We start from the raw sequence: 12,603 nt of genomic DNA, 5'->3' as shown, positions 1-12,603 counted from the left end.
TGAGCTTCGTGGGCGTCAGACCTGCAGAGAGCCCCCCATAAGACCCTTGGTCAGAGCTGCAACACCCACCCCTCGGCCCGGACCCTCATGCCCGGAGAATCCGGACATTGATGGGTCCTCCTGTCCTGCCCGCCGTGGCTTGCCCACCTCCTCCCAGTTCCCAGCCCACCTGAGAGACCCCACAGACAGGCAGAGTCACCAGGAACTGCTGAAGCTCTTTATGTGGAACCAGGAGGGCTGGGGGAGGAAGGGGAGTGGGAGTGGCAGGGTGTGGGGGGGCAGGCCAAACCCCAGAGGCAGGGGATCCGTCCATGTCCTGCAGGACAGAGCGTCCTGGTGGTGCTGCTCTGGGGCTGCTGTGGAGCCGTGGCGCCCCTGTCCTGGGAAGGAGGGAGGTTCAGTGAGTTCAAGACAGGTGAGGGGAGGGGGGAGCAGATGTGGGGTTCTCAGGGGCTGCGGTGTGGGGGGCAGATGAGGGGCACCAAGGGGCTGCAGGGTGGGGGGCAGATGCAATGCTCTCAGGGCTGCTGCATGGGGGGCAGGTTCCCACTTCCACTAGGTGCATGGGTGTGGTGGAGGACAGACCCTGGCCCATTGACCCAAGTTGCACAGACAGAAAAAGGAGTCCCTAAATGTCCTGGGAATGATCCTCGGGGACAGATATCCCAAGTAAGGATCAAGTCCCAGAGGGGATCTCAGAGCAGACAAGGCTCTGCCTAGCTCACACAGGGTTCCTCCTGTCTGCAGCTTGGGGGGCCCCAGTGGCTCTTGATGTTCTATTGAACCCAGGGATCTTGTTTGCTTCAAGGGTCACTTACCCTAGTCACTATCAGGAACGCAGCTTTCTGTAGAAACCAAGGAAAATTCAGGAATGAGAAGATGGCCTGAACAAGGAGCCGGACCCCATCACTGTCGCAGCTCTGACACCAATATTGAAGACCCGGAGTGGGGCCCTTGCGTCCCTGTGACACGTCACGGTGCTGATGTCTCCCCCATGGAGGGGATGGGAAGCTCATGGGGGACACAGAGGGACATGAGGGACACAGAGGGACATGAAGAACCTGTTGGGGACACAGGGAGGGACAAGGGGGATAAAGGGGGATGCAGAGTGGATACAGAAAACCTGGACAGAGTTGTCCTCTTACCCGTCTGGATGGGCATGAAGATGTCCTCCAGTGGCAATCCCTTGCGCTGTGTGAATTTCTTAAATGCCTCCAGGGCTTCCAGGTTCATGTCGGGATTTCTACCTGCAGGTGAGGTGATCAGGTGAGCCCAAGGTTCAGGAAGCCGACCTCAAGAGGATTCGGCACCTCCCAGCACTTGGGGGGCCTTCACCTTGGAGCGGCCGAGGCTGAGAGTGCAGAGTTCAGCCTGAAAGTGGACGCAGAGCAGGCCCAGAGGAGAAAGGCCACCACTAGCTGACAGGCCCCTGGGAGGGGGATAGCCAAGGGGACACCCGAGACACTGAGTGTCCCTGGGGTACCGGACCCACTCCCAAAGCCGACCTGCATGGTCACACCCCTGACCTGGAAGACCCTTATGGCCTGGAGGAATTGTGCTGCCATCTACCAGAGAATTCTTGGACTTCACCACCCCCCTGGAGAGTCACTGCCCTGAGAGGGCCTCTCTCAGCAACAGCACACTCCCCTACGCTAACCTGGCCCCACACCCCAGGCCCCAGGAAGCCGTACTTTGTAGCTGTGGCCTGATCGTCCTTGGGAGTGGTCAGGTCACCGAGGGAGCTCGGACTGGCCACCCTGGGGCAGCAAATTGTGCCAGGCCCAGAAAGACAGATGCAGGGGGTTCATATTCCCCAGAATCAGACTGAAGCTGGTTCCACTGGCTTTTAGAAGCAGAGCCTGTGGGGCTGGGTCAGGAGAGGCGGATCTCTGAGGACCTGGGACAGCAGCCTCTTACCCACGAGTTTTCCCATGCGAATTGGTTTCCCTTGGAGCTGGCCCTCGCAGTAAAAGATGTGGTGGTCCTTCACTGGCAGCTCCAGGATGTACACAAGCTTCTTGCCCCCATCTGCAGACAGAGAGAAAATGGGTCTTTAGTGTCTTCATTCCTAGAGAAAATATTCGAGACCACATTAGGGAACACTCTGGAACGTTTCAGTCTCTTGGCCACCCTAGCTGTACTGATCGCCCTGTAATCCAGGCGCCCAAGCTGGGCCTGTGCCCAGGAGATGCTGCTGCTCCCAACCATGGACCCCAATACTGGGGAGGGAGCCTCCTCCTAGGGGAGATTCCAACCCAAGCTATGGAGTCACTAGAGGCCAGAGGACATCAGAGGTTGGGGCTCTGTCCTCTGGGCTCCCAGCTCCTGCCCCACCCTGCTACCCCATCCTCAACCCTTGGTTTCTCTGCAAGCTGAACAGCTAGGACCGCCAAGGGGGAGGGTGTGGTCCCATCAACCCTGCTGTGGCGAAACCTGTCCCATCTGGTGTCTGATGTCAGGACAAGGAGGCCCCCAGGGAGGGAGAGATTAGCATCTCCTGGAAGGGGACAGGGCAGGCAGCAAGGCCGCCCCAGGGGAGGGGGAGGCCTGGGCTCTGGCAGGGAATGCGGCACAGCCTGGGCCGGGACTCACAGGCGCTGTATTTGCCAGCCTCCTCAGTTTGGTGTATCACGGTTCTCTTCTCCTGGCACTGGTCCCCCTTCCTGGAAAACAGGAAGCAGAAGGAGAGGCTCTCAGGAAACTCCTGAGCCAACCTGAGCTCACCTGGCACATGTGCCTCTGCCCTGGTGTCCCCAAAAATTCCACTGTCATCCCCCACTGCTGGGGACTCTTTCCCCTCAAGGTCAGGGGGACATTCATTTTACCCACATCCCAAACTGGGGCTGGAAGAGGCATGAAGAGGGGCTGCTCTGGGCCACCCCGCAGCCTGGGGCCAGGGAGACGGAGGGGAGAGCAGGACCCTTGGGTGGCAACACTCACATGAAGGTGAACATGGCCTCCAAGTCTCCACCATCCAGGACAGTAACTCTCATGGGAGACACATTCCTGGGCCTCTTTTCCTTAGGCAGGTTCTTGTCAACCACCATGGCCTTCACGTACCACGTCCCCGTGATCTGAGCAGGGTAGGGGCCGTGAGCCCAGCAAGGGCACGGCCCAGAATCTCCTCCTCACCCCCCAGCTGCCTCCCCGGGTGCACGGGCTGCAGCCATCCCCAGACATCCCCAGCACCCCGGCCACAGTCCTCCACAGGCCGGCTGGGTTCCACACACCCGCTCCCCAGGGCTCTGTCAGAACAAGCCCAACACTCAGGGCTCCCGGCCCCAAACAGAGGCAGGGGTGTCTGCGGCCCCACAAATCTCTTCTCTGCTGGGACCAGGCCCCAGCTCCCTATGAGTCCACACTCCAGAGGTCCCTCAGCGCCTCTGGGGTCCCCAGGGCATCAGCTCAACAGTCCCTGAGCTGAACCTGCTTCCCTACTTCAGCCTCTGGGCCCAAGGAGGGGCCCTGTCTGAAGACACAAGAACAGAGCCCTCCTGCCCTCTGACCACTCTCTGCAGGGAGCACAGGATCAGAACTTCCACCCTGAATGACACCTCCTAGGACAGGGCCCTGGTCACTGCCCACCCAGAGGCAGTCGCCACCCCCCTACACTCGTCCTCCCCACCACTCCCCAGGCTCACATTCTGTGTCTCCAAGGGGAAGAACAGGGGATCCTGGGCCTGCAGGGCCGTGATCAGGCCGAGAGTGATGGTCAGGAAGAGAATCTTCATCTCTAGGGCTCTGCGCTCACAGCTGCCGGCAGGTCACTGGCGGTCTGGAGGAGGCTGTGCGGGCCCCTCACAGGGCTGCCCTTTATACCCAGCTCGGCTCCTGCCAGTGAACACTTGGCACAGACCACACCCCTCCCACCCAGCATCCCGGCCAATTCTGCATCAGGGAAGGTGGACTGTCGTTATTGTTGGAATCTGATGAGTGACAGTTAAGTGCCAACCACATATTAAGACTCATCGTGCCGTCCCCTGTTTGCACCTCCCAGGGCGCTCACTCCAGGTGAGCCATCTGGAGGAGGAGTATGTTATCAGAATGGGCAGGTGTGCATGTCTGCACTACAGTCACAGAGGGAAGGCCAAGGGCTTGCTTCCCCTCCTTCCCACCCCTGCCCCTCCCAGGAGCACAGGGCTGGACCCTCAGCAAGTTCTCTGGACACGGGCCCCCGCCAGCTGCTGAGGGGAGAGGGACTGAGGTTTAGAACCGCAGAGACACGGGCGTGCGATCAGCCGAGTCCCACAGGCTCCCCAGAGCCCGAGCTCTCACCACCCTGGGGCCCCTGCATTTGCTCCTCCAGGATCTGGGATGCTCACCCAGATCTTCCTGGGGTTGGGGCACTCTTTTAGGACTTGGGATGAGTTGAAATATCGCCTCCTCAGAGGGGCCTCCCCAGGCCACAGGAGGGAGTGCTATGGCTACCCTACCCCACCCCTTCATTCTGGACCCCGGGGCCGGGCTCTGTTTTCCAGGGAGCACTCGTTATTCTCTGGATTGGCTGCTCATTTCTTCACACGCGTGTTCACCGCCCGTCTCCCCTGTTAGAATTTAAGTTCCCCAAAGGTAGAGGCTTGATTCCTGTCTCACAATGGCGATGCTGCTGTAGGGGGAGCTCCTCCCACATGCTTGGTGCTCTCAGACCTTTGTTCCCTCAGGAGTAAACCAGTTACTGAGTCTCTTGGAGCCTCAGAGGATTCCTCTCTGACAGGGGAACCCACAACTTCTATTGCTTTGATCTCCATGAGGCTCTGCTGCGACGTGTGAAGCCCGCTCCCCTGGCAGGTACAAGGCTCCGTGAACAAGGGGTCCTCCCCTCCTTCTGCCTGGAGTGGGGCCCGGGACCAGGTTCCATCTGAGCCTGTCCAAACCCCCATTTGTGCAACTGCTTTAACGTGCATTCTTGCAGAACCCCGACTCTCCAGAGCTCTTTCACCTCCCTCCTCTGCTTTGACCCCCCCCATGTCCCTCAAGACAGGCCTCAAATCTCATTCCCTTTGGACAAATGGGCCGAGTGAGGCACAAAGAGGCCACGTGCAGGGCTGTGCTCAGAGTTCATGGCTGAGTGTCTCTGGGCACCAGGATCTGCTGGCCTCAGCCCCGCTGCCTCCTGAGCAAGAACTTGGCCTTCTCCCTCCTTGACCCTGTACTTCCTGGGCTTCAATCATCTTCCCTGAACCCACGGCTGACCCAGAGCCTGTACGCAGGGGCTGGGCCACACAAGGGCACCTTTGTGCCTCTCTGGCAGAAGATTAGGCACCACTGTAGATTGCACACCCACAAGTACTTCCTAAATAATAATAATTAGCCCTCTCTAATAACCCCTGAGGGATTGTACTGAGGGTGCTGGAATGACCCAGTAATTAACTTCCAGCTTGCAAGGTGCTGCTGAGCAGAGAGCCTGCCCCCCTGGGAGTGGGACAGGGCGAGGCCAGTGCACTTTAGGATCAGAGATTAGTAAACACGCTCGAGAGGGAGACCTCTTCCTGTCCCCTGTTCTTGTCAACTGTACCCCAGAAACCTTGGTTTCGCTTATTATTTGGGAGTCACTGACCTCAGCATATTATGACATTGACCAATTTAATTCAATCCTTGAAAAAGATGGTGGAACAAGGTGTAGGGATCATTAGGAGTACAGGGCTGCCCCCATGAACTCTATGCTTAGTGTAATCAGAGGTTTCCAGGGGCTGCCCATGATCCACCATCTTGCCCTGTGCCCCAGCAGGTGAACTCTACAGAGTTTTCTTTTTGGATACTGGATACGTTCAACAGGTGGTAGACACCACTGGGAGAACTAGGGATGGAGGGGACACCTATCTCTGCGCCCAGTACTCCATGGCCTGAGGCATTTCTTTGGATGGCTGTATCCCTTTATGGTGGTAGGCCCTCATACCATCCACACCATGATGACTGTCCCTACTCCACAGCTCTAACTCTTACCACTTCTGGTGACACCTCTCCCTCCCTCCCCTTTGAATCTCAGAGTGGTCACAGCTCCTCATGTGCTGCTACATCCCAGGTACCTCGCTAAAGTGAGCAGTGTCTGGGCTTTCCTTGGCACGTGGGAACAAAAGGTTTTTGATGGCACCACCAAACACCAAGACCAGAGGGCATGCTGGCTGGGACTAAGGGGCATGTAGAAGGGGTAGAAGACGAGGCAAGATGAATATCAACTAAGGCCGGAAGACCAACTGGAAAACTGGGACTGTAGCTTGTTCCACTAACCGTCTATTTTCATTGTTTTAGAGATTGTGGTTGGCTACCACCCTGAAGCCTCAGTTCCAGAATTTGCCAGAACAGATTTGATTTGGAGCATGAGTGCATCAGTGCAGTGCAAAGGGTGGACTGTGGTTGACAGGGCTGATGACCCACCCCCTCAGCCCAACTCCAGCTGCAGTTCCTACACACTGACAGGTTCCCAGCTTCCCACCTCAGTTCCCGCACCCTCTGTTCTCCTCTGCTTCCCCTGACACACATGGTGAAAGCAGATGTGCAGGTGAATTCACATACCCAGTCAGTAGCGATGGTAACTGATGGGATAAATGTCCTAAGCTCTTTGTTCCCCATGGGACAGTCTGAGATGGTTCCACTCTATTTCTCAGAGAGTCTTCAGGAGGACTGAGTCCCAGTTGCCCATGATGGTGATATTCTCATTAATATACCCTTTATTGGATTTTCTACCTTCTCCATCTCACTTGATCTCAGACTTCTGCTTCTAGAACTGAGAGAGAATGAATGTCTGTGTTTTAGCTACCTGGTTTGTTGCACTTTGTACAGCAGCCCTAGGAAATGAATACGATCCTTAACATGTTAATAATAACATTAAATGTAAATGGGCTACACACACAAACTAAAAGACAGGGCTTGGTAGGGTGGACTAAAAACTATGATACAACCATATGCTCTCTTCAAAAAACTTACTACAAATATAATGATAGAGGCAAGTTGGAAGTAAAAGCATGGAAAACATAAACAAAATAAATAAGTGTATTATGGCGCCACTTATCAATGGATTGCCTCTGTAATACAACATCAGTGTGTTGCCCTTCATTTTCTGTTCTGCAATAATGGAATTGGACCCAGTAGGCATTTCTCTTTTGCACCTGGCAGGGGTTAAGCTTTGTTAGTAGAAGGCTTAGGACGAAGGGGCTTCCTTCCTGGTCCTATGGTGCTTCTATGTTTTTTCATTTTCTTTTTCCTGCTGTACAACCAGCAGTGGTATAATTCGGGGATGTCCACAGGGAGTCACCCACAGTGGGTGATCTACAGTGGAATCAGTGGATCCCTGTGGATGGCTTCCTAAGGACATTGAGTGGCACCTCTACAAGTGGGATCCCAGTGAATCCTGTAGGTGTCTCAGCCTCAGCTCACCTGCCCCTGGGAGGGGACAGAGCTTTGATACTTGCCAGTCTCAGCCTACATTTCCCTACCTGCTGACCTCTGCCCTGACCAGGGACCCGTACTGGCCCTGGGAAACATGGCAATCTTCTCCACCATCCCTGGGCTGCAATCATTCCTTCTCCAACAAGGTCTGAACGCAGCCTTGGTGAGGGGGTTCCCTCCCAAATTTGTTTCTTTCTTAGCTACTCTACTGTACCTCTGGGCTATTCTCTATAGTTCTCTTTGCACTTTTATAGTTAATTTTTTGTTATGTAAACTATCTCTGCTCGATCTATTGTATGGTTTCTGTGTTCTGACTGAACACTGGTTCACATAATTATATATTATTTTAAAAGGTGATAAGCGTTAAGGGGAAAAAATCAAAGCGGAACAAGTTGGGTAGGGAGTGTCAGGACAAGGGGATAGTTTGTATTTTAAATGACATGGTCAATACAGCCTCACCAAGGTGACATTTGAACACAGAATTAAAGATAATGGAGAAAATGAACCATGAAATCATCATGTGGAAGAGGATTTCAACTGGAAGGAACATACAACGCAAGTCTTCAGGTGGAAGAGTGCCTGGCACGTACCAGGAACATAATGGAGGGCAGAGGGACAGGAGCAAATGATACAGGTGAAGACTGGCCAAAGATTAGGTCAGACAGAGGGTGGGACTGATTCAGTTGGGCTTGTAGGCCATCACAAGGACTTGAGCTTTTCTGAGAGTAATGGAAAGCCCCCGGAAAGATTTCAAAAGGCAGGGTGTGACTTCTGGTTTTAAAGCATCGCTCTGGTTGCTGCAATGAGGATAAATTTGGGGGCAAATATAGAGGCAGAGAAACCAGTTAGACAGCCATTACAGTAATCTAGGCCAGAATGGTGGTGCAATGAGGTCTCCCCAGCCATCGGGGAGCAACAGGGTATGGACTTACATCCCCACAGCAAACAAAGAGAAAACGGGTCAAAATACGTGAAATGATTCTTCATCAATGACCAGCCTACACATGCAGTGGGTGAAAGTCCACAAGGCCAGGAAAAAAAAAAACCGTTGGATAAAGAACAATTCCAAGGAACTGTAAGTCAAACCACACCCAAAAAACACAGATTCTAGAATTAGTTGACATGCCAAGAAAATGGCAAAGGAATAGCCTTTAACAAGTAGTGCTGGGACAACTGGATATCCACATGTGAAAGAATTAAGTTGAACCCCTGCCTCACACCATTTACAAAAATTAAGTCAAAATGGATCAGGAATGTAAATGGAGGACCTAAAACTACAAAACTCTTAGGAGAAAATGTACAACTAAACTTCATGTTCTTGTATTAGGCAATGGTTTCTTACATATGACACCCAAAGTACAAGTGACCAAAGGGAAAATAGGTCAGTTGAACTTCATCGAAATTAAAACTTTTGTGCATCAAAGGACATGATCAAGAAAGCGGAAGGACTGGGCTGGCCTTGTGGCGTAGAGGTTAAGTGCGCGAGCTCTGCTTCGGTGGCCCAAGGGTTCACAGGTTCAGATCCCGGCACGCACCAATGCACCACTTGTTAAGCGATGCAGTGGTGGCCTCCCACATAAAGTGGAGGAAGATGGGCATGGATGTTAGCATGGGGCCAATCTTCCTTGGCAAAAAGAGGAAAATTGGCATCGGATGTTAGCTCAGGGCTGATCTTTCTCATGAAATAAAAAAAAAAAAAAGAAAGTGGAAGGACAACTCACAGAAGGGGAGAACATATTTTCAAATGTTTACATATCTGATAAGGATCTACCACTGAGTATATATAATATACTCTTACAACTCAACAATAAAAATACAAATGGCCCAATTATAAATGGGCAGTGTATTTGGATAGGCATTTTTCCAGATTAATATACAAATGGCCAACAAGTACATGAAAAGATGCTCCCCATAATCAGTCATTAGGGGAATGCAAATCAAAACCACAGTGAGAGATCACTTTACACACATCAGCGTGGCTATAATAAAAAAGTCAGATAGTATTGAGTGTTGGTGAGGATATGGAGAAATTGGAACCCTCACTGATTCACTGGTTGCTGGTGGGAATGTGAAAGGGTACCGTTGCTCAGGAAAATAGTTTGACAGTTTACACTGATGAATGGATTAACAAAAGTGGTATATTCATACAATGGAATATTATTCAGCCATAAAAAGGAATGAAGTATTGATACATGGTACAACATAGATGAACCTTGAAAACATTATGCAAAAGGAAAGAAGCCAGACACAAAATACAACGTATTGTGTGGTTCCATTTATAGGAAATGTCCAGAATAGGCAAATCCGCAGAGACAGAAAGTAGATTAATGATTGGCAGTGGCTGGGGGAAGGACGTATGGGGTATGACTGCTAATGGCATGAGGAACATTTTTAGGGTGATGAAAGTATTCTGGAATTAGTATTAATGATCGCACAACCTTGTGAATATATTAAAAACCACTAAATTGTATACTTTTTAAAAATTAAGACTTTATTATTTAGAGCAATTTTAGGTTCACAGCAAAATTGAGGGGAAAGTACAGAAATTATTCATATGTCCCTTGCCCTCACACATGCATAGCTTCCCCCATTTTCAACATCTCCCACTAGAGTGGTAAATTTGTTATGATTGATAAACCTACATTAACACATCAGGACCACCCCAAGTCCATAGTTTACCCTAGGGTTCACTCTTGGTGTTCATTCTATGGGTTTGGACAAAAGTATGAGATGTATCCATCATTACGGTATCATACACAACATTTTCAATGCCTTAAAAATCCTCTGTGCTCTGCATATTCTCCCCTCTTCCTGCCTCCAATAATCTTTGGCAACCACTGATCTTTTTATTGTCTCCACAGTTTTGCCTTTTCCAGAATGTCATAGAGTTGGAATCATATACTATGCAGCATTTTCAGATAGGCTTCTTTCACTTAGTTATATGCATTTAAGATTCCTCCGTGTCTTCATGGTGTGATAGCTCATTTCTTTTCAATGCTGAATAACACTCCATCATCTGTATATACTGCAGTTTAGCACTGCATAATATTCCGTTATTTGTATATACTGCAGTTTGTTTCTCTGTTAAGGTACTGAATGACATATTGGTTGCTTCCATGTGTTGGCAATTCTGAATAAAGCTTCTATAAACATCCATGTGCTGGTTTCGTGGGGACATAAGCTGTTAACTCCTTTAGGTAAATTACAAGGAACACAATTGTTGGATCATATGGCGTGAGTTTTCACTTTTGTAAGAAACCACCAAATTGTCTTCCAAAGTGGCTGTACCATTTTGCATTCCCACCAGAATATCTTAGAGCTCCTGATGATCCATATCTTCATCAGCATTTGATGTTATCAGTGTTCCAGATTTTGGCTATTCTAATAAGTGTGTAGCGGCATGTGCTTATTGTTTCAATTTGCATTATCCTGATGACATATGATGTGGAGAATCTTTTAATATGCTTATTTGCCCTCTGTATATCTTCTTTAGTGAGGTGTCTCTTCAGATCTTTCACCCATTTATTAATGAGGTTATTTGTTTCCTTATCATTGAGTTTTAAGTGTTCTTTATATATTTTGTATATCAGTCTTTTGTCAGATGTGTTTTTGCAAATATTTTATCCTAGTCTGTGGCTTGTCTTCTCAATCTCTTGTCATTGTCTTTCACAGAGCAGAAGTTTTTAATTTTTTTTTTTTGTGAGGACGATCAGCCCTGTGCTAACATCTGCCAATCCTCCTCTTTTTTTGCTGAGGAAGACTGGCCCTGGGCTAACATCCGTGCCCACCTTCCTCCACTTTATATGGGACGCCGCCACAGCATGGCTTGCCAAGCGGTGTGTCGGTGCGCGCCTGGGATCCGAAACCATGCACCGCGTGCCGCCACAGCGGAGCGCACGCACTTAACTGCTTGCGCCACCGGGCTGGCCCCAGAAGCTTTTAATTTTAATGAAATCAAGCTAATCCATTTTTTCTCTCATGAATTGTGCCTTGAGTTGTATCTAAAAAGTCATCACCATACCCAAGGTCATCTAGGTTTTCCCCTACATTATCTTCTAAGAGTTTTATAGTTTTTCATTTTATATTTAGATGCATGATCCATTTTGAGCTAATTTTTGTGAAGGGTGTAAGAAATGTGTCTAGATTCATATTTTTGCAGGTGGATGTCCATTGTCCAGCACCATTTATTGAAGAGCCAATCTCGGCTCCAGTGTATTGTCTTTGCTCCTTTGGCAAACATCAGTTGACTATATTTGTGTGGGTCTATTTCTAGGCTCTCTATTCTGTTCTATTGATTGATCTGTCTTTTCTTTCACCGATACCACACTGTCTTGGTTACTGTAGCTTTCTAGTAAGTCTTGAAGTCAGGTGGTTTCAGTCCTCCAACTTTGTTCTTCTCCTTCAATATTGTGTTGGCTATTCAGGGTGAATTGTATGCTTTTAAAGGGTGAATTTTTTGGTATGGAAATTAGAATCTAAATAAAAAATATTTAAATCACCTGCTCAGAGAAACCTCCCCAGACCACACTATGGAAGATGTTACCCCACCCCACTCCCTGCACTGCTCTCTGTCACTCCCCTGGCCATGTCTGTTGAGGACACATCACCCCCTAGGCTTACCCTGCTCACTTTCTGGCAACACTACTGATGATCAATTTCCATGTGGTAGCCTGAATAATGGCTGCCCCCAAAGATGCCCACATCCTAATCCCCAGAGCCTGTGAATGTGTTACGTTATATGATAAAAGTCACTATGCCAACGGGATTAAGCTAAGGATCTTTAGATGGGAAATTACCAACCTCTGTGGGCATCTGGAACTTCCATGAGCCCACACTCCCGAGTGTAGACAGGGACTATAGGAGAGAGACCACAGTGTCTCCTGTATAAATTAGGGTGATTGCAGTGGGTGATCCACATGATTAAAAGTGTCTGTTGGCCTTGGTCCTCCATCAATGACCCACTATGCTCCAAGACCCTGGGACAATGCTTTCCACTCCCTGAAGATCCTGTAGATCAGGGAGAGGTTTGGAGGAGTTGGTGGATAAGGACTAAGGATATGGAAGAATATGCCAGAGCATGGTACACTGAGTCCATGGTCCGAGGTAAGACCAGTCCTTGTTGGGGTCCTCATTTGTAAGTAGAGGGGAGTCATTGTCCTGGCTGAGGCGAGGATGCCTCGTGGGTGAAGATGACACCGGTGGACGAATAGAGAGGGG

General features: G+C 50.1%; 1 protein-coding gene across 3 annotated transcripts in view; it reads right to left on the bottom strand.

Annotated features, from left to right (window-relative positions):
- Nucleotides 1-204: 204 nt before the first annotated feature.
- LOC106803952 (odorant-binding protein 2b-like) overlaps nt 205-12,603 on the bottom strand; it is a 30,923-nt gene continuing 18,524 nt past the window's right edge. For 2 of the 3 annotated variants that reach the window (XM_087417611.1, XM_087417613.1), the window contains 6 exons: nt 2,941-3,074; nt 2,593-2,663; nt 1,918-2,028; nt 1,146-1,247; nt 819-845; nt 205-380 (listed from right to left, as the gene is read on the bottom strand). In XM_087417611.1, the coding sequence (XP_087273737.1) occupies nt 820-845; nt 1,146-1,247; nt 1,918-2,028; nt 2,593-2,663; nt 2,941-3,074 (444 nt within the window). In that variant the 3' untranslated portion in view covers nt 205-380; nt 819. The remainder of the gene's footprint in view (nt 381-818; nt 846-1,145; nt 1,248-1,917; nt 2,029-2,592; nt 2,664-2,940; nt 3,075-12,603) is intronic. The other variant, XM_087417612.1, reaches the window with a different exon arrangement.

The sequence above is a fragment of the Ceratotherium simum genome, chromosome 26 (assembly GCF_057802395.1).
Source record: "Ceratotherium simum simum isolate JZ-2026a chromosome 26, ASM5780239v1, whole genome shotgun sequence".
In the NCBI taxonomy this organism is placed as follows: Eukaryota; Metazoa; Chordata; class Mammalia; order Perissodactyla; family Rhinocerotidae; genus Ceratotherium; species Ceratotherium simum.
The sequence above is the reverse complement of the archived record's forward strand: the minus strand, read 5'-3'. Positions and strand labels throughout refer to the sequence as shown.